Consider the following 24,873-nt stretch of genomic DNA (forward strand, 5'->3'; position numbering starts at 1 on the left):
TCTCAATGCAGGACAAATCACTCACGATACAAATAAAAATAACGCCATTTCTAATGAGTTGCAATTACTTAAATGCTTGCGATTTTATGCAACCTGTTACTATCAACGGGTGGCAGGCGACCTCGGTGGAATTAGTTCTTCATCTGTTTGCAGGATAGTGAAACGGGTGACCTTAGCAATTGCATCATTGAGACCGCAGTACATAAAGATGCCAAATGATGAAGAATCAGTCCACATAAAGAGACAATTTCACAACATGGCAGGATTTCCAGGCATTATTGGGTGTATAGATGGAACACACATTAGAGTCGCTTGCGCAGTAAAGGTTCATAATGCAGCCTCATACATGAATCGCAAGGGCTACCATTCTCTCAATGTGCAAATGGTGTGTGATTCTTCCATGAAGATAACAAATGTGGTGGCACGATGGCCGGGATCTAGTCATGACAGTCGTATCTTCCGCTCAAGCACTCTACGGGATCATCTTGAAGATGGAACGATCAGGGGGATTCTATTGGGGGACAATGGATACGCATGCGAGAGATACCTTTTGACGCCAGTTCTCAGAGCAGGTACTGATTCAGAACGCCGCTATAACACATCACACCGGCGCACACGTAACATCATAGAACGTGTGTTTGGATTCGGTGTGGATTCACGTTTACGATGTCACATTGAAACAAGTAAAGCTGTCATTGTTGCCCTGTGTGTCCTTCACAATATTTCTCTTGACAATGGAGATGCAGACTTTCCAGGAAATGATGTCCATGCCCTACAGAATGACGTCAACATCAGAGAGCAGAATAACCCCAGGGGATTAGCATTCCGTAGAATGCTCATACAAAATCATTTTCACTAATAATTTGTGTTGTGATGAATTTTGACACCATGTTGTATCAAAATCTATTGAACTATTGGACTATGAATTTCAGCAGTATTTTCTATTTGAAATATATATTGTAAAATCAGATATGAGTTAAGTTTGTTTTGTTTAACGACGCCACTAGAGCACATTGATTTATTAATCATCGGCTATTGGACGTCAAACATATGGCAATTGTGACACGTAGTCAGTGGAAATCCGCTACATTTTTCTTATATAGCAAGGGATCTTTCATATGCACTTTCCCATAGACAGGATAATACATACCACGGCCTTTGATATACCAGTCGTGGCGCACTGATTGGAACGTGATTCTTTGAAAAGTGATATTATTTATTTTCATAGTACATTGTATATTTATAGACTAGAAAATAACAATCAAATAATAATGTCAAGTTCCTTCTTGAGTTTCCTTTCTTTCAAAAGTAGCACCCTCTCTTTCAAATCCATCAGTTCCATCCGGCGAATGTGCTCCTTCTTTCTCATCTCAAGTATTTCGGATGATGCGCTGTTGGCTGTTGAGTAACTAGGTAAATCTGAAATGAATAATTTTTAGTAAATACATGTCAGATGAAGGAATATATATTTACTCTTTAGCATTTAATGGTTTTTAAATATTATTTATTAAGTTGTTTTCATATTAACTTTCCCAGACATGATAGCACAAACCACGGTTTTTGTTATATCATTTGTGCACCACTGGTTGGTGTAAGTGTTTACCCGGCCTCCCTAACACGCTCTGGGTTGGAGCCGATACAACAATTACATATCCCATGCTTCGAGTGGTATTCGTACCCAGTACCTGCCAGCTTTTATCCCGCTGACATGGCCATACATCACCGGGGCCGGTAAAGATACAGTACAAGACAACATACTTACGTTGTTCGATGGTGCCAGCGTTAACAGTTGTGGTGTCCCCTGCGTCAGCAGTTGTGGTGTCGCCTGCTTCAACAGTTGTGGCGTCGCCTGCGTCAACAGTTGTGGTGTCGCCTGCGTCAACATCGTCATTGTAATTGTAATTGTCTTCAAGTTCGTTGCTTGCTTCCGGTTGTTGGGCCGGGACATGAATTGCGCGACTGGTAACTGTTACCGAACTGTTGGATGTTCTCTCGACTACATCTGAAGTAGTGGGCACGTCATCGTCATACCTGTTACGTTGTGGGCTAAGAACATCATCCCCAATTGTATCCGAGATTAACTGACTTTGTTCACTAATGGCTTTATCTTTTGGGCCGCCTCCAGTTTTATTTAATGACCTTTTAGCGAATGAAATTTCACTTTTGGCTTTAATTTTGGCCCTTCAGTAGTATAGAGGCCTGTATGGTGCCATGATTGACCTACTTTCCCGTGATCACGTGAACTTGGTAGGAGACAATGGGCTTTTGTGTAGGAAACAATGGCCTTTGTATAGGGGGGTGCAGGTGTATGGCCTTGGTAGGAGACAATAGGCTTGGTATAGACAATGAACTTGGTATATACAATGGCTTTTGTGTAGGAAACAATGGCCTTTGTATAGGTGGGGTGCAGGTGTATGGCCTCGGTAGGAAACAATGGCCTTTGTGTAGAAGACAATGGCACAATGGCCTTTGTATAGGAAACAATGACACAATGGCTTTTGTGTAGGAAACAATGGCATTTGTATAGGGAGGTGCAGGTGTCTGACCTGGGTAGGAAAACAATGGCCTTTGTGTAGGAAACAATGGTCTGGGTGCAGGTGTGCGATCATGGTGTATTCAATTCAATGTATTGCATATTACCAAACAAACTGGTGTCAGCAAACAAATAAAAGCAAAAGAAAAACATACAGCACCATTAACAACAACAATTAATAATGACACTATGTACAGGCCAGGTGTAAGTGACGTTGGATTTGGCTTCATTGTATAACGTCTATTGTGGGGTTTTTTTTGTATTCACAGTGGACATACACGTGGATGTTTTTTCACAGTGTTTTATTCTAGGCACCCAAAATAATAGCCGTTAAAATATGTCTCGTGGGGAAGGACTGTAACTGTTTGCTGACTGTTTGGTCTAAAGTGAGGCTTTCATGTCGCCAGACAAAATGCGTGTGTGATGATTTTCATTCATTTGTATTTCTTTAGCACATTGTCGACGTTTTCTTTGTTGCCGTCATTCAGCCATTCATTCATTCGCTTTATAATAGAGGAGTACTTTATGAGACCTCTTCATCAGCCCTCATACAAAGGCATTTTATTACACCTCTCCGAGTGTTTATGAAACCAGGTGAACTGCAAAAGACATACCGACGCGTGCCCGTCTTAAGTAGCAGAATAAATTTGTTATGGTATGCCCACTGACCGTCAAAGTTTGTTTGTGTTTAGCGACATCACTAGAGGACATTGGTTTATGAATCATCGGTTATTGGATGAAAAACATAATTTTGACAGTTTTAGAGAGGAAACCCGCTACATTTTTTCCATGAGTAGCAAGGGATATTTTATATATACAATCTCCTACCCCTTATGGGGCCAGTATTTCATAATTAAATACAAACTTTTGTGTGTGTGTGTGTGTGTGTGTGTGTGTGTGTGTGTGTGTGTGTGTGTGTGTGTGTGTGTGTGTGTGTGTGTGAAACACTACAGCCCATTCCTATGAAGAAAGAACGCGTGACTGCAACTCAACGCTCCAACCTAACCTATGCTCTAGAGAGAGGGAGAGAGAGAGAGGGAGAGAGAGAAAGGGAGGGAGAGGGAGGGAGAGAAAGGGAGGGAGGGAGGGGAGAGAGAGAGAGAGAGAGAGAGAGAGAGAGAGAGAGAGAGAGAGAGAGAGAGAGAGAGAGAGAGAGATGTCACACGTGATTAATCCATTAGTGTAAGTCGGCGACACGCGCGCCGCCATGGGTTTAACAAGTAGTACGTGTTAACCAAAGGGAAATAGCTGCATTTTTAAACAGAAAATTTCTCTAGAGTACTAGCCTTCGTACAGGGCTTTTTAATTACCAAATGGGTAAATACAGTGATCGATCTAGGATCGATCCCCGTCGATGGCCAAATAGGCTATAGCCAACCAGTGCATTATGTCTGGTATATCAAAGGCCGTGGTATGTGCTGTCCTGTACATACAACTCTTGCTACTATAAAGTAGCGGGGTAGACATATCCAATCACAAATCTAGTCATAGAGTAAAAAACACAAAAAAACGCAATGGTTTGGTTTTTAATTTTTTTTTTTCTAAAGTAAAATCACTATAGACAACTACACATGCAATGGACACACATTGGGTTACATCGTGAGGCCTTAAGGGCAACATGTGAATAATATGAGTGTTCATTTCTCTTCATATTCGTCGTCCTCCTCATCGTCGGTATCGTCGTCGTCTTGTTCGTCCAAATATTCGCCAATCCATGAACGATACTGATTTAATTTAGAACGAATCTGAGGTCTGAGATCTCTGTCTGGATTCACAAACTGAAGAATTTTCCTGGTGTTGGGGCCTTTGTCAAAGTAATGCATATAGGTCAGAAAGCGAGAGTACGTGTCTTTAAATAACTTCCATTGCAATGTCTTCATGTTTCTTTCGATGGCATCTTGGGACATGTTTTTTTCTTCGTAGCGTTTCCTCTTGCTTTCGAAATAGTCACGATTGATGTCGAATTCACGCTCGATCATCAGACGTACGCCTTCGTTTTCCAGATCGGACGACGGCTCTTCATTTCCCTCCTCGCACGTTTTCACGTGTCGCTGCAAGTCACTCCCGTCTTTAAAGACCAGACCACACGTATCGCAAGACTGCATCCTCTTGACCTTTTTCAGATAGGGCTCTACCTCATCTTCTTCTTCTTCGTCGTCACTTTCGTAGGCGGGTATGCCTGGTAGTTTTCTCTTGAATGCGTTTCTTTGCATGATTTGCTCGTAGAGCTCCTTCTCCGACGGTGGTTGAAACTCTTCTGAGACATTCGCCGTTACGCTCGTGCTTATATACTATCCGGACGGCCCCGTCTCTAAACCATTAGGTCGAAGGCGCCAATGTTCGGGCGTGGTCGGTTTTAAGTCCACCAAGAGATGTCCGTAGGGCCTGTGGGTAGCTTCCTCAAACCGCTGCATGAAATGACGAGTATTTCCAGGATACATCTGCTGTGCCAAGGTTAGGACTTGCTGCTTGTCGATGGGGTTGTTGAACAGTGCCAGGTAATGACAGTTTCTTCTTTGTGTCGGGTCCTTGCTGTTATAGAGGTTCTGGTTGATGGCAATCACAGAGAGGTTTCTGTGGTGACTTCCTTCCGTGAACAGATCGGTGATGCGAGGGTCTTTTCCAGCTGTAGACATCAGGTCGTCCAACACGATGAGATTTCTGACTCCTGGATCCAAATAACGATCCTTTTCCAAATTCGCAGGTATACCTTGAACAAATTTTACTCGAGCAACCATTTTGATCGTATCATAGATACGTTTGTAGAGCCAGATAATGCGCTGAGGAGGCGGGTGAATTTTACCATCCCTTAGCAGTTTGTACAACAAAAAAGTTTTTCCACACGACGTGGGTCCCGACACGATCATGGTGAACGGATGTAACAATCTTAGGGGCTGCTGCTGCAGCGGAGCAGGAGCTATAGGAGCCCTATGAGCTATAGGAGCCGGAGCTATAGGAGCCAGAGGAGCAGGAGCTATATGAGCTAGAGGAGCCAGAGGAGCCCTAGGAGCCGGAGCTATAGGAGCCAGAGGAGCTATAGCAGCCGGAGCTATAGGAGCCAGAGGAGCTATAGGAGCCCTAGGAGCAGGAGCAGGAGCTATAGGAGCCAGAGGAGCCGGAGCTACAGGAGCCAGAGGAGCTATAGGAGCCAGAGGAGCTATAGGAGCCCTAGGAGCAGGAGCAGGAGCTATATGAGCCAGAGGAGCCAGAGCAGGAGCTATAGGAGCCAGGGGAGCCGGAGCTATAGGAGCCAGAGGAGCAGCAGCCATAGGAGCCGAAGCAGGAGCTATAGGAGCCTGGAGTTGAGCTGAATGGAAGGTCTTCCAATGACGTAGCATATTTGATGGTTTTGAAAAAGTCTTTGGACATACGGGACACGATCTTTTGTTCATGACATGTTCCGGAATAAACCAATTCTGATTCATGATGTTGTCTATTGAAGTGTTCGACGTGAACTGACGATGTTGAAACTGCCATGCCCCCTTTTATAGTCTTCTCAAAAATGCTTGTGCCGTTTTTGCCCAGTCTGCTCTCGTTGTGTCTGTTCCACGCCACTCTCTTCACGTTTCCGTTTCTGCTCGGCCTTGGCTTGCTCTACCACCTGTTCTGTTGGGGACACCATGACGACTTTGGGTGCCGGGGGCTTGTTCTGTTCCTCTTTTTCTTTTTTCCATGTAGGGTCATACAGTTCTAGACATCGATCTACACTGTACATCATCTGATTTTTCCCACCACGTTGCACTGGAAAATGAGGTTGAAGTTTACCTTCTGCTTGCAACTTGTAGAAACGGGTCCACTTATCCACGTCGGGTACATATAACTTGTACTGGTCTGACATGTTGCTTCTCTGAAGGTTCTACCTCAAATGACGATGTTACCCATTACCCTTTTATTTATACTCTCTACAATTTCACGCATGCACACAAAGATTAAATTTTGTGTGGTACGTAAGACCCATCCCCCATCCCAAAGCATAGCTCGTGCACGGCTCAGGGCCACTCCCTGGACCACACTCAGGGCCTCACACAGGGCCACACTCGGGGCCATACTCAGGGTCACAGGTACACACACACACACACACACACACACACACACACACACACACACAGGGTCACTCTTAAATTAATAATAAACAAAACGTGTTATTCACGAGTTTATTTTACAAAACGAAAAGTATCACACTCATGCAATACGTGTTTAATGTCTGAACACGTTATTCACATAGGGACATCTCGGGGACAGTCTGTAATGTTCCATCACTGGATCGTCCATTCTCTGCCATCGGTAGGCGCGTAGTCCACAGCAGTAACAGACAACGGCATCATGGTCTCCCGTGTAGAAGAAACCGGCCTTGGCGAGCTCCCTCGGTTTCTGGCGTAACTGTAAGGGCCACCACCCAAATGTCTGCATTCGTGTATAGAATCCTTTCATTTCGGGTCGATGATAGAACAAGTAATGTCTCGAAAGGCCATCCCATTCGTCATCGGCGTCGTAGGCATCATCATCGTAGGGAGCAGCATCCGTTTTATATTCTCGAGCAGCATCCGTCTGATCCATGGGTTCTTCGTCCACGATTTCGACAGGTTCACCGATATCCATGGGGTCTTCATCTACAATTTCACCGGGTTCACGTGCAGCGTCCGTTTGATCTGTCTGATCTTCTTGTTTGGTAGTCACTCTTTTGATTGTATGTTTTTCTGAACATTTGCAGACCAAGACGTCGTCCTCGTCGCTACTGCTGCTGCTACTAACACTGATCGAATATCCCGATGCCATCGTCTTCGTTCCAGATAGAGTGCAACAAGATACAAAAATGTCAAAATCATCAGCAAACACGTCTGCTCTCTTCGAGTTCTCAAGCACGAATGAGCCCTTGGGAGAGAAAACACAGCCTTATATACAAGTCAGTTTAGTTGGAATTATTCTATTGATGGTACCCGTTGGGGGTGCAGAAGGAGCACTGAAGAAATCCCATCTGGTGTTGATGGTCATATTGCATGGCGCAGGGCACACTCGAGTTCAGCTCTGGTACAAAATCACACATGACTGTGAAACAGCCTTTCAATTTCTCCCATTGTTGTAGAGAAAGGAATATTCCTTTCTTCGAAGGTTTCACAGATTTCGTTTCATCACACCACCACCACTGACGCAGGTCCACCCCCGTAAAGTGCTTGTCCATACTAGCATGAACATTGGCTCCAAGGTGTTTGACCAATGTTTCATCCTTCCCTTGTTTCAAGGCTGAAATCGTTTCGTCTATCTGACTCTTACATCCACACAGTTCAACCCACTGCTTTAGATTTAGAGCGATACCTCGTTTGGTGGGGAATGTTTTCCCTTTATCACTGTCGAATTTCCGGATATGTATCAAAAGTTCTTGCTTCCATGGTTGGGCCATAACGTATACATTTTGTCCAATTTCTAGTTGGCATCGCGATCTTTCACCCTGTTCAGGGCATTGAGTAGTACTTGATGAATGTCCCGATGCCATCTTCTTCTTTCAAAATAAAAAAAGCAACAAAACACAAAAATGTGAATATCAACAACCTCTAAAACAAAACTAGACGTAGATCTTGTCTGTGGACTTTTCGGCGAACGAATGACAATGAAGCCAAAAGCACCCTTTTTATACCCGAGGGAGGTACCCCCAGCTCAGTCCAAGGACGCACACCTGTACCCAGGCCATTGTCTCCTACACAAAGACCATTGTTTCCTACACAAAGGCCATTGTACCATTGTTTCCTACACAAAGGCCATTGTTTTCCTACCCAGGTCAGACACCTGCACCTCCCTATACAAAGGCCATTGTTTCCTACACAAAAGCCATTGTGTCATTGTTTGCTACACAAAAGCCATTGTTTCCTACCGAGGCCATACACCTGCACCCCCCTATACAAAGGCCATTGTTTCCTACCGAGGCCATACACCTGCACCCCCCTATACAAAGGCCATTGTTTCCTACCAAGGTCACGTGATCACGGGAAAGTAGGTCAATCATGGCACCATACAGGCCTCTATACTACTCCCTTCGCCAAATATCCTTTAATTGTTTGTCACTTCGAATCGGTTTATCTGCAAATTGCGATATCATTTCACTTCTAATGACATGCCAAGCTTCATTTTTCTTTTTTACAGTCGCGGCATCAATCTTCTTACTTTCAATTATTAATTTTTTGTCCCTAATTAACTGTGATAAATAGATTTTTTCTTCATTGCTGAAATTTTCTGCACGCTTTCGTTTGTCCATTTCAATCTAACACTGAAACGCATGCATGTGCATGTGCTCTTTTATAGGAAATATGTCTCGTGCAACATGAAGGTTGTCGTCACAGATCAGTAATTTCATTGATTTCACACATGCAGATCCAGTCTGACTCCTATTAGACCACGTTTCACTAAACATAGTTTTCTCATATTTGGACTTAGTTGGTGAAATAGAACTCGAACTCTTTTTAAGAAGACTTGGTCTAAGGACTTAGATTTGGTTAATGTGGACTTAGTTGGTGAAATCGGCCGGGTACGTGTCCTGGTAACATTCGGAAAATTTGGGGTTGAGAATTTGTAGCTGATCTGGGGCGGGACGTAGCCCAGTGGTAAGGCGCTCGCTCGATGCGCGGTCGGTTTGGGATCGACCCCCGTCGGTGGGCCCATTGGGTTATTTCTCGTTCCAGCCAGTGCACCACGACTGGTATATCAAAGGCCGTGGTATGTACTACCCTGTCTGTGGGATGGTGCATATAAAATATCCCTTGCTGCTAATCGAAAAGAGTAGCTCATGAAGAGGCGACAGCGGGTTTCCTCTCTCAATATCTGTGTGGTCCTTAACCATATGTCTGACGCCATATAACCGTAAATAAAATGTGTTGAGTGCGTCGTTAAATAAAACATTTCTCTCTCTCTCTTGTAGGTGATCTATACATATAGAAATATATTTCACTTGACTAGATGTAATCTTTAAAAAAAAAATAGTTTACAAGCAAAAACTAATCTGAAATACTATACAGTCATGATGTACGGTGATCACTGGCATATTCAGGAGACCGAGCGAGATCGCGAAAAAAGTGACTGGTGCTGGAACCATCGTCTTCTATCTCATTACATTCATCTCAGGTTAGGCGCAAAAACCAGTGTAGCAAGCGACCGAAATCGCTTGCCCGTAGGTACCATCATTTGTCGTGTCGTTACTTGCTGTAGCAGTTTAACATAGTCCGGTTTAGGAAATAGTTCCTCATAAAAAAAAAAATCGACACAATTCTATGCTTTTTTAAATCTTTCTTTGATGATTACACGTAGGTCGACCTCTGTAGTATTTAAGTAACCCATCGGTTTGAAGTAACTTGTTATATGTAGTACTAACTGATAACAACTGTGCAATTGGTTTGGTGCCACTTGTATAACAGCAACGCGAGGCGGTGGTCGGGCATTTAAAAAAAAAAATCGTGGTCGACCAATATTGTTTTTTCACACGGTATATGTCAGTTGAGAGCATTCCCTAAAATTAATAGTCACATGACCCTCTCGACAGTGTTGTATTTTTAACAGAATATATTCTGACATAGAAATTGTATTGAACTGCATGGAGTAATTAATGGCGGTGTGTAACCTTTAATAATAACGTAGTAGGTGATCTGATGATTTGTTCGAGAGGGCGAGCTATCGCGGTCGCTCGCTAGATTGGTTTTGGCTCCTGGCGTTAAGTGAATGCGATATGATAGAAGACTCTGGTACCAGTCGAATAGTTCGCGAGCGCTTTGCCTTCTGAATAAACCACGTTTGACATCTGAATGTTGTAGTATTTATAAATACATGATATACATGCCCAGCCTTCAAAATTCAGATCATTCTGCGACGGAAATTTTGTACACCTAATGACAGTAAATAATTATAAAAATGCCGTCGCAGATCAATTTTGAAACAGCTTTTTGCTGCAGCACTGCTGATTGCCGTTGAAGGATACATGATTACTTACTGAGTGTTGAAAACCAGAACTGGTTATGTCTACTTGTTACAAAAATAACAATCGTCCATTATTTTGTTCTCCGTCTCTCTCTCTCTCTCTCCCTCTATGCCTCTCTCTCTCTCTCTCTCTCTCTCTCTCTCTCTCTCTCTCTCTCTCTCTCTCTCTCTCTCTCTCTCTCTCTCTCTGTGCGTGTGTGTGCGTGTGTGTGTGCGCGCGCGCGCGTGTGTGTGTGTGTGTGTGTGTGTGTGTAGTACAGTGTGCCTGTCGCTCGGTCTATTTAAGATGTAGTTAACATTTACTTAGGACATAACTCGAGGCCTGTTCAGGAGTGCGAGCGATTGATCGCGGTCTCTCAGTAGACTGGTTTTCGCATCTAACATTACGCAAACGTGATGTGATACAAGTCGATAGGTACAAGTCAAAAATTGTTCGCTAGTGCTGGCTTTCTTGACAGTGCCACACTTCTCGCTGTCAGCTCTTGAAAATATATTGTGCCTTTAATGTGCCACAAGATTGATCCTTTCTCCACATTAATTAAACGCGAGCATGTCTTTCTGTCAGGGCAGATATTAACGATGTATCTTACACGGCTCGGCAAGTGCCATTTAACGCCTTTTAAACTCCCGCTGTCCACAATCCTTTTTTTTTGCAATTACAAACATAAAAAAAGAAAAAGAACGAAAAATGAAAAGAAATCCCAAGAGTCGAGGCAGTGAGATGCAAATAATAGATAGGTTTACAAAGCCTGATAATCATTTTCCGAGTCCCCGTTCGTCCCCGAGGTCCTGGTAATCGCGATGGTGTTATTGGTTCTTGATGACGCTTTATCCGCCACTAAGTAAAAACGGCTGCTTCTGAGTCGAGTGATGAGATTGGTCAAAAGGTTTTAGTGATTTCGGTGTAGGAGTCGACTGTTTAGCGGTTAATTCTGTCAGCTCGGCGTAACGCGGTTTAGTTGTCGGTGGCGTCTCCACGACTGGTTTTGCTGTTTTCTGTCTTCTAACAAAAGAGAGCACGAGAAGATAATCGAATCTTGTTTTGGGTTTTTTACATAAGAAAAAAAAAGAAGAAGAAACAGAATGAAATCATCACTGGCAATTCTAGTTGGGATTTTGTTTCTTCAGAAAACTGTCCAGGTAACTTTTTTTGTTTTAATTTTAATTTTAAAATTCACCTTTCTTTCAGTTTATATTATATGGTAATTTTAATTCCAGTGACCCTAGTTAGAAGGCATTGTATCAGTTTAGGGCCCAGTTCCACGACACGATCTTAAGAGCTAAGATCACCTTAAAAGTGATCTTAGCGCTACGATCGGTTCAAGAAACGAGGCTTTGAGAATTAAAAGTTTTGTTTTTATTTTATTTAACGACACCACTAGAGCACATTGAATTTTAATCATCGTCTATTGGATGTCAAATATTTGGTAATTTTCACTTTTATTCTTAGAGAGGAAACCCGTTACATTTTTCCATCAGAAGCAAGGAATCTTTTATGCTCCATTCCACAGACAGGATGGCATATACCACGGCCTTTGACATACAAGTCGTAGTGCACTTGCTGGAACGAGAAAAATAGCCCAATGGACCCACCGACGAAGATCGCTCCTTGTTGTCAATTAAAAATTAGATTTGCGCGAGCGACGCGCGATCAAAACAATCGTTTTCGCAATTTTCAGATGTCTGATAGTTTCGGTTATTAGACAAAACGTATTGCTTAAATTTGAAACTTTGGCAAATCCAATGTTTTTCAAGTTTGCGGTTTATAGTCAAATCCATTTTATGCAAAACAGAAGAGGTGCACACCTTTGGAAGTAGATAGGGATCGTCACTTTAAAGACGTAGACCCTAGTTTCAACCCGTAAAATGGACACTACGTTTAGTTAATCTACAAACCTGAAACACATTTGGATGCGGTTATAGAAGAGAGAGGCTAAAATCTGTGATATTTAAACGGTGAAATCAGTGGCGTAGCATGGGTTGCCAGCGCTCGGGGCAAGGCAAGTATTGCGCCCCCTAACCAGTGGGCCGTTAGCACTCCCCGAGTCCCTCCCACGAGTCCAGAATTTTGCGCCCAGGGCAACCGCCCCATTGGCCCCGCCCACGCTACGCCACTGGGTGAAATATCGTCTAAAAATACCTAAAGCTTGTCACGATAGTCATTACTTCGTGCGTACCGGCCTCGGTGGCATCGGTCTACAGGCTGGTAGGTACTGGGTTCGGATCCCAGTCGAGGCATGGGATTTTTAATCCAGATACCGACTCCAAACCCTGAGTGAGTGCTTCGCAAGGCTCAACGGGTAGGTGTAAACCACTTGCATCCGACCAGTGATCCATAACTGGTTCAACAAAGGCCATAGTTTGTGCTATCCTGCCTGTGGGAAGCGCAAATAAAAGATCCCTTGCTGTTAATCGGAAAGAGTAGCCCATGTAGTGGCGACAGCGGGTTTCCTCTCAAAATCTGTGTGGTCCTTAACCATATGTCTGACGCCATATAACCGTAAATAAAATGTGTTGAGTGCGTCGTTAAATGAAACATTTCTTTCGTTTTTTTACTTCGTGCGTTTTTAGAATTATGAAAAATGTATTTTAGAGTGTTGCAAAAGCCCGGATGACCAGAACCACTGCAGGTGTACGAGAATTAATATTTTAAATAATAAAATACAAGTACTTCTAGTTTAGATTATCAAAAACTTTAATGATGAAAAATACGTCGTAGTGTTTAAAATCGTCTGTAACTTTAAATCAATTTGTCGCCTTGTAACTATTTTCGCACTCATGCTCAACTATGTTTCAAAGAACGCTGTTTGACGATGGAATCTAATTCGTTGGCTTTCGTATATTTATATAGTCAAAGTTAAATTTTGCTTTTGTTTAACGACACCACTAGAGCTCATTGATTTATTGGATGTCAAACATTTGGCGGTTCTGATAATCTTCAGAGTAAACTTGATACATTTACTAGAGTATCGCCAATACAATTAGAATCTAAAGTTAAACTATATTTGTTTTGTTTAACAACACCACTAGTCACATTGATTTATTAATCAATGGCTACTGAATATCGACCATTTGGCAGTCTATGACAATCTTCAGATAAAGGAAGGAAGGAAATGGTTTATTTAACGACGTACTCAACACATTTTATTTACGGTTATATGGCGTCGGACATATGGTTAACGATTACACAGATATTGAGGGAGGAAACTCGCTGTCGTCACTTCATGGGCTACTCTTTTCGATTAGCAGCAAGAGATCTTTTATATGCACCATTCCATAGACAGGATAGCACATACCACGACCTTTGGTGTACTAGTCGTGGTGCACTGGCTCGAGCGAGAAATAGCCTAATGGTTCCACTGACGGGGATCGATCCCAAACCGACCGCGCATCAAGCGAGCGCTTTACCACTGGGCTACGTCTCGCCCTCATCCTCAGATAAAACCTGCTACATTTAAAGGGACATTCCTGCTGCATTGTAAGATGTTTCCGGCTAATAAACTATTTTTACGATTAAACTTGCATATTAAATATATTTTCTTGTTTAGAATATCAGTGTCTGTATATTCAACGTGTTTCTGGTCGTTTTAATATTTGTAAGAAGCCCTAACTGGATTTTGCCTTCAAATAATTTCGTACGTACGGAAAAAGTATTTTAAGAAATAAAATGAAATTTAATCTAGTACAAATATTAAAACGATCATAAACACGTTTAATATACAGCCATTAATATTTTATGAAAAAAAAAGTATTTGATATGCAATTACAGTCGTTAAAAAGTCTACGACAGTATGTTAGTCGATAACATCTTAAAGGGACATTCCTGAGTTTGCTGCATTGTAAGATGTTTCCGACTAATAAAATATTTCTACGATTAAACTTGCATATTAAAGATATTTTCTTATTTATAGTATCGGTGTCTGTATATTCAATGTGTTTCTGGTCGTCTTAATATTTGTAAGAAGCCCAAACTAGATTTTGTCTTCAAATAATTTCGTACGCACGAAAAAACTATATTTTACGAAATAAGATGAAATTTTACCTAGTACAAATATTAGAACGACCAGAAACACGTTTAATATACAGCCACTGATATTTTATGCAGAAATCTATATTTGATATGTAATTACAGTCGTTAAAAAGTATCTGTTAGTCGATGGCATCTTAAAAACTGCAGCAAACTCAGGAATGTCCCTTTAATAATGTAAATAGCATGTAGAGTTAAAGTTTGTTGTGATCAACAACACTATTACAACACATTGATTTGTTGATCATCGGCAATTGGATGTCAAACATTTTGCAATTAACAGCTGTAGATGCTATATGGTAGCGTTTAGAAAATGCCGTCAAAGCCGTCTTTTTAAAAAAAAAAAAAAAAAGGAATAATATCACTTATATTTAGTAATGTTCCAATTATCGCTTATAATCGAAAATCGATCGGATTGGCTCTTACGATGTTATAATCGATTATAAAAATCCATAATCGATTGTGTGGGAAAATGTCAACTGTAAATGTTCCTCCAGTTTAGAAATATACAGTGGTTTGGGTTTGTTTTCATGTGTACATAAAGAAAATAGATATTAAATAGTTAATAAACGTACAATTAGCCATTTACAGGGTACACACGACAATAGGTACATGGTCCTTATAATTCAAAGACTTTTTATGGTAATGGAATTCTAACCGATTGTGTTATCGAAAGTTGATCGGTTGGCGCCAACCGATTATAACCGATGATCGATGATCAAATCCCAACCGATTCTCATCACTACTTATATTGTAGAAAAAAAGAGTAAAGTTTGTTTTATTTAACGACGCCACTAAAGCACATTGATTTTTTATCTTATCATCGGCTATTGGACGTCAAACATATGGTCATTCTGACACTGTTTTTTTAGAGGAAACCCGCTGTCGTCACATAATCTACTCTTTTACGACAGGCAGCAAGGGATCTTTTATTTGCGCTTCCTAAAAGGCAGGATAGCACAAACCATGGCCTTTGTTGAACCAGTTATGGATCACTGGTCAGTGCAAGTGGTTTACACCTACCCACTGAGCCTTGCGGAGCACTCACTTAGCGTTTGGAGTCGATATCTAGATTAAAAATTCCATGCCTCGACCGGAATCCGAACCCAGTACCTACCAGCCTGTAGACCGACGACCTAACCACGACGCCACCGAGGCCGGTTATATTGTAGATATCCAAAGTATTCTTTATTCTACTTATATTATGATTGAAAATTAACTTTATTGCATATACTATATAGGATTGCGTGAAATTACCAAACTAATGCTAGGCTAAGACTATCAACTTTTACGACTGAGTTGGCCAACCCGTCGATCGTTTGACGGGACGTAGCCCAGTAGCAAAGCGAGCTTGGTCTAGAATCGATCCCCGTCGGTGGGCTCCTTCGGCTATTTCGGCCACGAATGGTATATCAAAAGATGTGGTATGTGCTATCCTCTCTGTGGGATGGTGCATATAACAGATTCCTCGCTACTAATGAAAAATGTAGCGAGTTTTTTCTTTAAGACTATATGTTAAAATTACCAAATGTTTGACATCCATTATCCGATGATTAATAAATAAATGTGCTCTAGTGCTGTCGAATCCTGTTCTGGACGGAGGAGCTGGCCGAAGCCGGCACCTGTGTCCAGGGCAGGCGTGCGCTACAACAGCTTGTTCTGAATGTGCACGTTAAACACTCTGTCCTGACCTGTCCTGACCTGACCTGACCTGACCTCAGTACTGTCGAAACAAAACAAACTTTAACCTATTTTTTCTCTTTTTTTTAACTTAGGAATGAGTTCGTTAACTGGCCAAATTTAGGTGTGATATGACTGTCCCAGCTGAACGTCTGAGCACTCTTACAACTCCTCTGTAGCCGTGTACGACTGCTATGAAAGTAGTTTTATCCCATTCAGTAAATTAATCTAGTCCAACAGTAAATTTTGTTGCTGGTGGTTCCGAGCGCATCAGTCGTAACAGTGTGTTTGCTCTGTTTAACGACACACCACTAGAAAGAGAGAAAGAACTGTTTTATTTAACGACGCACGCAACACATTTTATTTACGGTTATGTGGCGTTAGACGCATGGTTTAGCACCACACAGATATTGAGAGACGAAACCCGCTGTTGCCACTTCATGGGCTACTCTTTTTCGATTAGCAGCAAGGGATCTTTTATATACATCATCCCACAGACAGGATAGCGCATACCACGGCCTTTGATATACCAGTCGTCGTGCACTGGCTGGAACGAGAAATAACCCAATGGCCCCACCGACGGGGATCGATCCTAGCCCGACTGCGCATCAGGCGTGCGTTTTACCACTGGGCTACGTCCCTCCCTCCCATCAGTCGTAAGTGGAGGGTGGGGGTAAATACAAGGCAGCTATCTATTTAACGAATTCATATTGGTTCTGAGACTTGATACTAAAAAAAATAAAATAAAAAAATACTGTGAGACTAGCATTAAGAGACTCTTTCCGATTAAAATATTAATATTATTGCAATATTATAATCAGTGGTGTAGCGAGACGGGACCACGGAGGCTATGCCACCCCCCCCCCTCCCCCCCCCTCCCCCCCCCAAAAAAAAAACAACCAAAAAAACAAACCAAAAAAACACACACACAAAAAACAACAACAAACAAACAAACATAAAACAAACAAAAAAACCTTCTTTTTAATAAAAATCTGTATTAAATTTTTATAAAATCATACATACATAGTGTAGGTTCACCCCCCCCCACAACCCCCCCCCCCCCCCCCCCCCCCCCAATATGGTCCAACCTCCAATATACAATCCTGGCTACGCCTGTGATAATAATTGATTGCAGTTGTTTATTTCCAAAATGGTATACATCGAAAATAAAATAAAATAAATGTAGTTCAGCAGTATTATTTTCCTACTCAGACAGTTCATTATTGATTAATAATCGAGCTTATTTATATTATTTTTTTTACTGACAATTGCACTATGTTTTATAATTGTATTATTGAATACAGACATGCGAGAGTTGAACATTGGCGTGATCGATTTATCGATTGGGCATAAACAAATTCAGGTAACCCATTTCCTGTTTGCGTAACCCGATATATCCACGGAAATGATGATGTTGTTAATTTAATGCGCGAACGAAAAATAGGTCACGCAAACGTAGAGCGTCGCGAGAATGAAACGACCGTTCTCGCAATATTCAGACGCCTGGAATATATTGAAATATGTTTTTTTAGCAGCATCGCTGCAATTTTTAAGATGTTGTGGACTAACGGAGACTTTTTAACGATTGTAATTACATATCAACTATATTTTTCTCCATAAAATATTAGTGGCTGTATATTAAACGTGTTTCTAGGTTAAATTTAATTTTATTTCCTAAAATATTTTTTTTTCGTACGTACGAAATTATTTGAATTCATCGGTAATTCCATCATCTAAACACTATAACTTGAACGATTACTGCGGTAATTTAATCATCTAAACTCTATAACTTGAACGATTACTGCTGTAATTCCATCATCTAAACTCTATAACTTGAACGATTACTGCGGTAAGTCCATCATCTAAACTCTATAGCTTGAACGATTACTGCGGTAATTCCATCATCTAAACTCTATAGCTTGAACGATTACTGCGCTAATTCCATCATCTAAACTCTATAGCTTGAACGATTACTGCGGTAATTCCATCATCTAAACTCTATAGCTTGAACGATTACTGCGGTAATTCCATCATATAAACTCTATAACTTGAACGATTACTGCGGTAATTCCATCATCTAAACTCTATGAAAGATTACTGCGGTAATTCCATCATCTAAACTCTATAACTTGCACGATTACTGCTGTAATTCCATCATATAAATTCTATGAACGATTACTGCGGTAATTCCATCATCTAAACTCTATGAACGATTACAGCGGTAATTCCATCATCTAAACTCTATGAACGATTACTGCGGTAATTCCATCATCTAAACACAATAATTTTAACGATTACTACGGTAATTCCATCATATAAACTCTATGAACGATTACTGCGGTAATTCCATCATCTAAACTCTATGAACGATTACTGCTGTAATTCCATCATCTAAACTCTATAACTTGAACGATTACTGCGGTAATTCCATCATCTAAACTCTATAACTTGAAAGATTACTGCTGTAATTCCGTCATCTAAACTCTATAACTTGAACGATTACTGCGGTAATTCCATCATCTAACCTCTATAACGTGAACGGTTACTGCGGTAATTCCATCATCTAAACTCTATGAACGATTACTGCGGTAATTCCATCATCTAAACTCTATAACTTGAACGATTACTGCTGTAATTCCATCATCTAAACTCTATAACTTGAACGATTACTGCGGTAATCCCATCATCTAAACTCTATAACTTGAAAGATTACTGCTGTAATTCCGTCATCTAAACTCTATAACTTGAACGATTACTGCGGTAATTCCATCATCTAAACTCTATAAGTTGAACGATTACTGTGTAACTCCGTCATCTAAACTCTATAACTTGAACGATTACTGTGGTAATTCCATCATCTAAACTCTATAACTTGAACGTTTACTGTGTAACTCCACCATCTCAACTCTATAACTTGCACGATTACTGCGGTAATTCCATCATCTAAACTCTATAACTTGAACGATTACTGCGGTAATTCCATCATCTAAACTCTATAGCTTGAATGCTTACTGCGGTAATTCCATCATCTAAACTCTATAGCTTGAACGATTACTGCGGTAATTCCATGATATAAACTCTATAACTTGAAAGATTACTGCGGTAATTCCATCATGTGAACTCTATGAACGATTACTGCGGTAATCCCATCATCTAAACTCTATAACTTGAAAGATTACTGCTGTAATTCCGTCATCTAAACTCTATAACTTGAACGATTACTGCGGTAATTCCATCATCTAAACTCTATAAGTTGAACGATTACTGTGTAACTCCGTCATCTAAACTCTATAACTTGAACGATTACTGTGGTAATTCCATCATCTAAACTCTATAACTTGAACGTTTACTGTGTAACTCCACCATCTCAACTCTATAACTTGCACGATTACTGCGGTAATTCCATCATCTAAACTCTATAACTTGAACGATTACTGCGGTAATTCCATCATCTAAACTCTATAGCTTGAACGATTACTGCGGTAATTCCATGATATAAACTCTATAACTTGAAAGATTACTGCGGTAATTCCATCATGTGAACTCTATGAAAGATTACTGCGGTAATTCCATCATCCAAACACTATAACTTGCACGATTACTGCTGTATTTCCATCATATAAACTCTATGAACGATTACTGCGGTAATTCCATCATCTAAACTCTATAACTTGAACGATTACTGCGGTAATTCCATCATTTAAATTCTATAACTTGAACGATTACTGCGGTAATTCCATCATCTAAACATTATAATTTGAACGATTACTGCGGTAATTCCATCATATAAAATCTATGAATGATTACTGCGGTAATTCCATCATCTAAACTCTATGAACAATTACTGCAGTAATTCCATCATCTAAACTCTATAACTTGAAAGATTACTGCTGTAATTCCATCATCAAAACTCTATAACTTGAACGATTACTGTGGTAATTCCATCATCTAAACTCTATAACTTGAACGATTACTGCTGTAATTCCATCATCTAAACTCTATAACTTGAACGATTACTGTGGTAATTCCATCATCAAAACTCTATAACTTGAACGATTACTGCTGTAATTCCATCATCTAAACTCTATAACTTGAACGATTACTGCTGTAATTATCTAAACTCTATAACTTGAACGATTACTGCGGTAATTCCATCATCTAAACTCTATAACTTGAACGATTACTGCGGTAACTCCATCATCTAAACTCTATAGCTTGAACGAATACTGCGGTATTTTCATCATATAAACTCTATGAACGATTACTGCGGTAATTCCATCATCTAAACTCTATGAACGATTACTGCGGTAATTCCATCATCTAAACTCTATAGCTTGAATGCTTACTGCGGTAATTCCATCATCTAAACTCTATAGCTTGAACGATTACTGCGGTAATTCCATGATATAAACTCTATAACTTGAAAGATTACTGCGGTAATTCCATCATGTGAACTCTATGAACGATTACTGCGGTAATCCCATCATCTAAACTCTATAACTTGAAAGATTACTGCTGTAATTCCGTCATCTAAACTCTATAACTTGAACGATTACTGCGGTAATTCCATCATCTAAACTCTATAAGTTGAACGATTACTGTGTAACTCCGTCATCTAAACTCTATAACTTGAACGATTACTGTGGTAATTCCATCATCTAAACTCTATAACTTGAACGTTTACTGTGTAACTCCACCATCTCAACTCTATAACTTGCACGATTACTGCGGTAATTCCATCATCTAAACTCTATAACTTGAACGATTACTGCGGTAATTCCATCATCTAAACTCTATAGCTTGAATGATTACTGCGGTAATTCCATCATCTAAACTCTATAGCTTGAACGATTACTGCGGTAATTCCATGATATAAACTCTATAACTTGAAAGATTACTGCGGTAATTCCATCATGTGAACTCTATGAAAGATTACTGCGGTAATTCCATCATCCAAACACTATAACTTGCACGATTACTGCTGTATTTCCATCATATAAACTCTATGAACGATTACTGCGGTAATTCCATCATCTAAACTCTATAACTTGAACGATTACTGCGGTAATTCCATCATTTAAATTCTATAACTTGAACGATTACTGGGGTAATTCCATCATCTAAACATTATAATTTGAACGATTACTGCGGTAATTCCATCATATAAAATCTATGAATGATTACTGCGGTAATTCCATCATCTAAACTCTATGAACAATTACTGCAGTAATTCCATCATCTAAACTCTATAACTTGAAAGATTACTGCTGTAATTCCATCATCAAAACTCTATAACTTGAACGATTACTGTGGTAATTCCATCATCTAAACTCTATAACTTGAACGATTACTGCTGTAATTCCATCATCTAAACTCTATAACTTGAACGATTACTGTGGTAATTCCATCATCAAAACTCTATAACTTGAACGATTACTGCTGTAATTCCATCATCTAAACTCTATAACTTGAACGATTACTGCTGTAATTATCTAAACTCTATAACTTGAACGATTACTGCGGTAATTCCATCATCTAAACTCTATAACTTGAACGATTACTGCGGTAACTCCATCATCTAAACTCTATAGCTTGAACGAATACTGCGGTATTTTCATCATATAAACTCTATGAACGATTACTGCGGTAATTCCATCATCTAAACTCTATGAAAGATTACTGCGGTAATTCCATCATCTAAACTCTATAACTTGAACGATTACTGCGGTAATTCCATCATATAAAATCTATGAACGATTACTGCGGTAATTCCATCATCTAAACTCTATGAACGATTACTGCAGTAATTCCATCATCTAAACTCTATAACTTGAACGATTACTGTGGTAATTCCATCATCTAAGCACTATTACTTGAACGATTACTGCGGTAATTCCATCATATAAACTCTATGAACGATTACTGCGGTAATTCCATCATCTAAACTCTATAACTTGAACGATTACTGCTGTAATTCGATCATCTAAACTCTATAACTTGAATGATTACTACGGTAATTCCATCATCTAAACTCTATAACTTGAACGATAACTGCTGTAATTCCATCATCTAAACTCTGTAACTTGAACGATTACTGCGGTAATTCCATGATATAAACTCTATAACTTGAACGATTACTGCGGTAATTCCATCATCTAAACTCTATAGCTTGAACGATTACTGCGGTAATTCCATCATCTAAACTCTATAGCTTGAACGATTACTGCGGTAATTCCATCATATAAACTCCATGAACGATTACTGCGGTAATTCCATCATCTAAACTCTATGAAAGATTACTACGGTAATTCCATCATCTAAACTCTATAACTTGCACGATTACTGCCGTTTTTCCATCATATAAACTCTATGAACGATTACTGCGGTAATTCCATCATCTAAACTCTATGAACGATTACTGCGGTAATTCCATCATCTAAACTCTATAACTTGAACGATTACTGCTGTAATTCGATCATCTAAACTCTATAACTTGAACGATTACTGCTGTAATTCCATCATCTAAACTCTATAACTTGAACGATTACTGCTGTAATTCCATCATCTAAACTCTATGAACGATTACTGCGGTAATTCCATCATCTAAACTCTATGAACGATTACTGCGGTAATTCCATCATATAAACTCTATGAACGATTACTGCGGTAATTCCATCATATAAACTCTATGAACGATTACTGCGGTAATTCCATCATCTAAACTCTATGAACGATTACTGCGGTAATTCCATCATCTAAACTCTATGAACGATTACTGCTGTAATTCGATCATCTAAACTCTATAACTTGAACGATTACTGCTGTAATTCCATCATCTAAACTCTATGACCGATTACTGCGGTAATTCCATCATCTAAACTCTATGAACGATTACTGCGGTAATTCCATCATCTAAACTCTATGAACGATTACTGCCGTAATTCCATCATCTAAACTCTATAACTTGAACGATTACTGCTGTAATTCCATCATCTAAACTCTATAACTTGAACGATTACTGCTGTAATTCCATCATCTAAACTCTATAACTTGAAAGATTACTGCTGTAGTTCCGTCATCTAAACTCTATAACTTGAACGATTACTGCAGTAATTCCATCATCTAAACTCTATAACTTGAAAGATTACTGCTGTAATTCCGTCATCTAAACTCTATAACTTGAACGATTACTGCGGTAATTCCATCATCTAAACTCTATAAGTTGAACGATTACTGTGTAACTCCGTCATCTAAACTCTATAACTTGAACGATTACTGCGATAATTCCATCATCTAAACTCTATAACTTGAACGTTTACTGTGTAACTCCATCATCTCAACTCTATAACTTGCACGATTACTGCGGTAATTCCATCATCTAAACTCTATAACTTGAACGATTACTGCGGTAATTCCATCATCTAAACTCTATAGCTTGAATGATTACTGCGGTAATTCCATCATCCAAACTCTATAGCTTGAACGATTACTGCGGTAATTCCATCATATAAACTCTATAACTCGAACGATTACTGCGGTAATTCCATCATATAAACTCTATGAACGATTACTGCGGTAATTCCATCATCTAAACTCGATGAACGATTACTGCGGTAATTCCATCATCTAAACTCTATAACTTGAACGATTACTGCTGTAATTCCATCATCTAAACTGTATAACTTGAACGATTACTGCTGTAATTCCATCATCTAAACTCTATAACTTGAAAGATTACTGCTGTAGTTCCGTCATCTAAACTCTATAACTTGAACGATTACTGCAGTAATTCCATCATCTAAACTCTATAACTTGAAAGATTACTGCTGTAATTCCGTCATCTAAACTCTATAACTTGAACGATTACTGCGGTAATTCCATCATCTAAACTCTATAAGTTGAACGATTACTGTGTAACTCCATCATCTCAACTCTATAACTTGCACGATTACTGCGGTAATTCCATCATCTAAATTCTATAACTTGAACGATTACTGCGGTAATTCCATCATCTAAACTCTATAGCTTGAATGATTACTGCGGTAATTCCATCATCTAAACTCTATAGCTTGAACGATTACTGCGGTAATTCCATCATATAAACTCTATAACTCGAACGATTACTGCGGTAATTCCATCATATAAACTCTATGAACGATTACTGCGGTAATTCCATCATCTAAACTCGATGAACGATTACTGCGGTAATTCCATCATCTAAACTCTATAACTTGAACGATTACTGCGGTAATTCCATCATCTAAACTCTATAACTTGAACGTTTACTGTGTAACTCCATCATCTCAACTCTATAACTTACACGATTACTGCGGTAATTCCATCATCTAAACTCTATAACTTGAACGATTACTGCGGTAATTCCATCATCTAAACTCTATAGCTTGAACGATTACTGCGGTAATTCCATCATATAAACTCTATAACTTGAACGATTACTGCGGTAATTCCATCATGTGAACTCTATGAACGATGACTGCGCTAATTCCATCATCTAAACTCTATGAAAGATTACTGCGGTAATTCCATCATCTAAACACTATAACTTGCACGATTACTGCTGTAATTCCATCATATAAACACTATGAACGATTACTGCGGTAATTCCATCATCAAAACTCTATAACTTGAACGATTATTGCGGTAATTCCATCATCTA

The 24,873-nt window shown here is 39.7% G+C and overlaps 2 protein-coding genes across 2 annotated transcripts in view; both read left to right on the forward strand.

Moving 5' to 3' along the window:
- The first annotated feature begins 208 nt into the window (after positions 1-208).
- On the forward strand, positions 209-859 carry LOC121389779 (putative nuclease HARBI1). The gene has a single exon (XM_041521427.1). It carries the CDS (start codon positions 209-211, stop codon positions 857-859), a length of 651 nt encoding a protein of 216 aa, XP_041377361.1.
- A 10,617-nt stretch (positions 860-11,476) lies between these two features.
- The window catches only part of LOC121390140, a 59,213-nt gene continuing 45,816 nt past the window's right edge, over positions 11,477-24,873 (forward strand). The window contains exon 1 of the mRNA XM_041521886.1: positions 11,477-11,629. Within this exon, the coding sequence (XP_041377820.1) occupies positions 11,573-11,629 (57 nt within the window). The 5' untranslated portion in view covers positions 11,477-11,572. The remainder of the gene's footprint in view (positions 11,630-24,873) is intronic.

This window comes from Gigantopelta aegis, chromosome 15, assembly GCF_016097555.1.
Source record: "Gigantopelta aegis isolate Gae_Host chromosome 15, Gae_host_genome, whole genome shotgun sequence".
In the NCBI taxonomy this organism is placed as follows: Eukaryota; Metazoa; Mollusca; class Gastropoda; order Neomphalida; family Peltospiridae; genus Gigantopelta; species Gigantopelta aegis.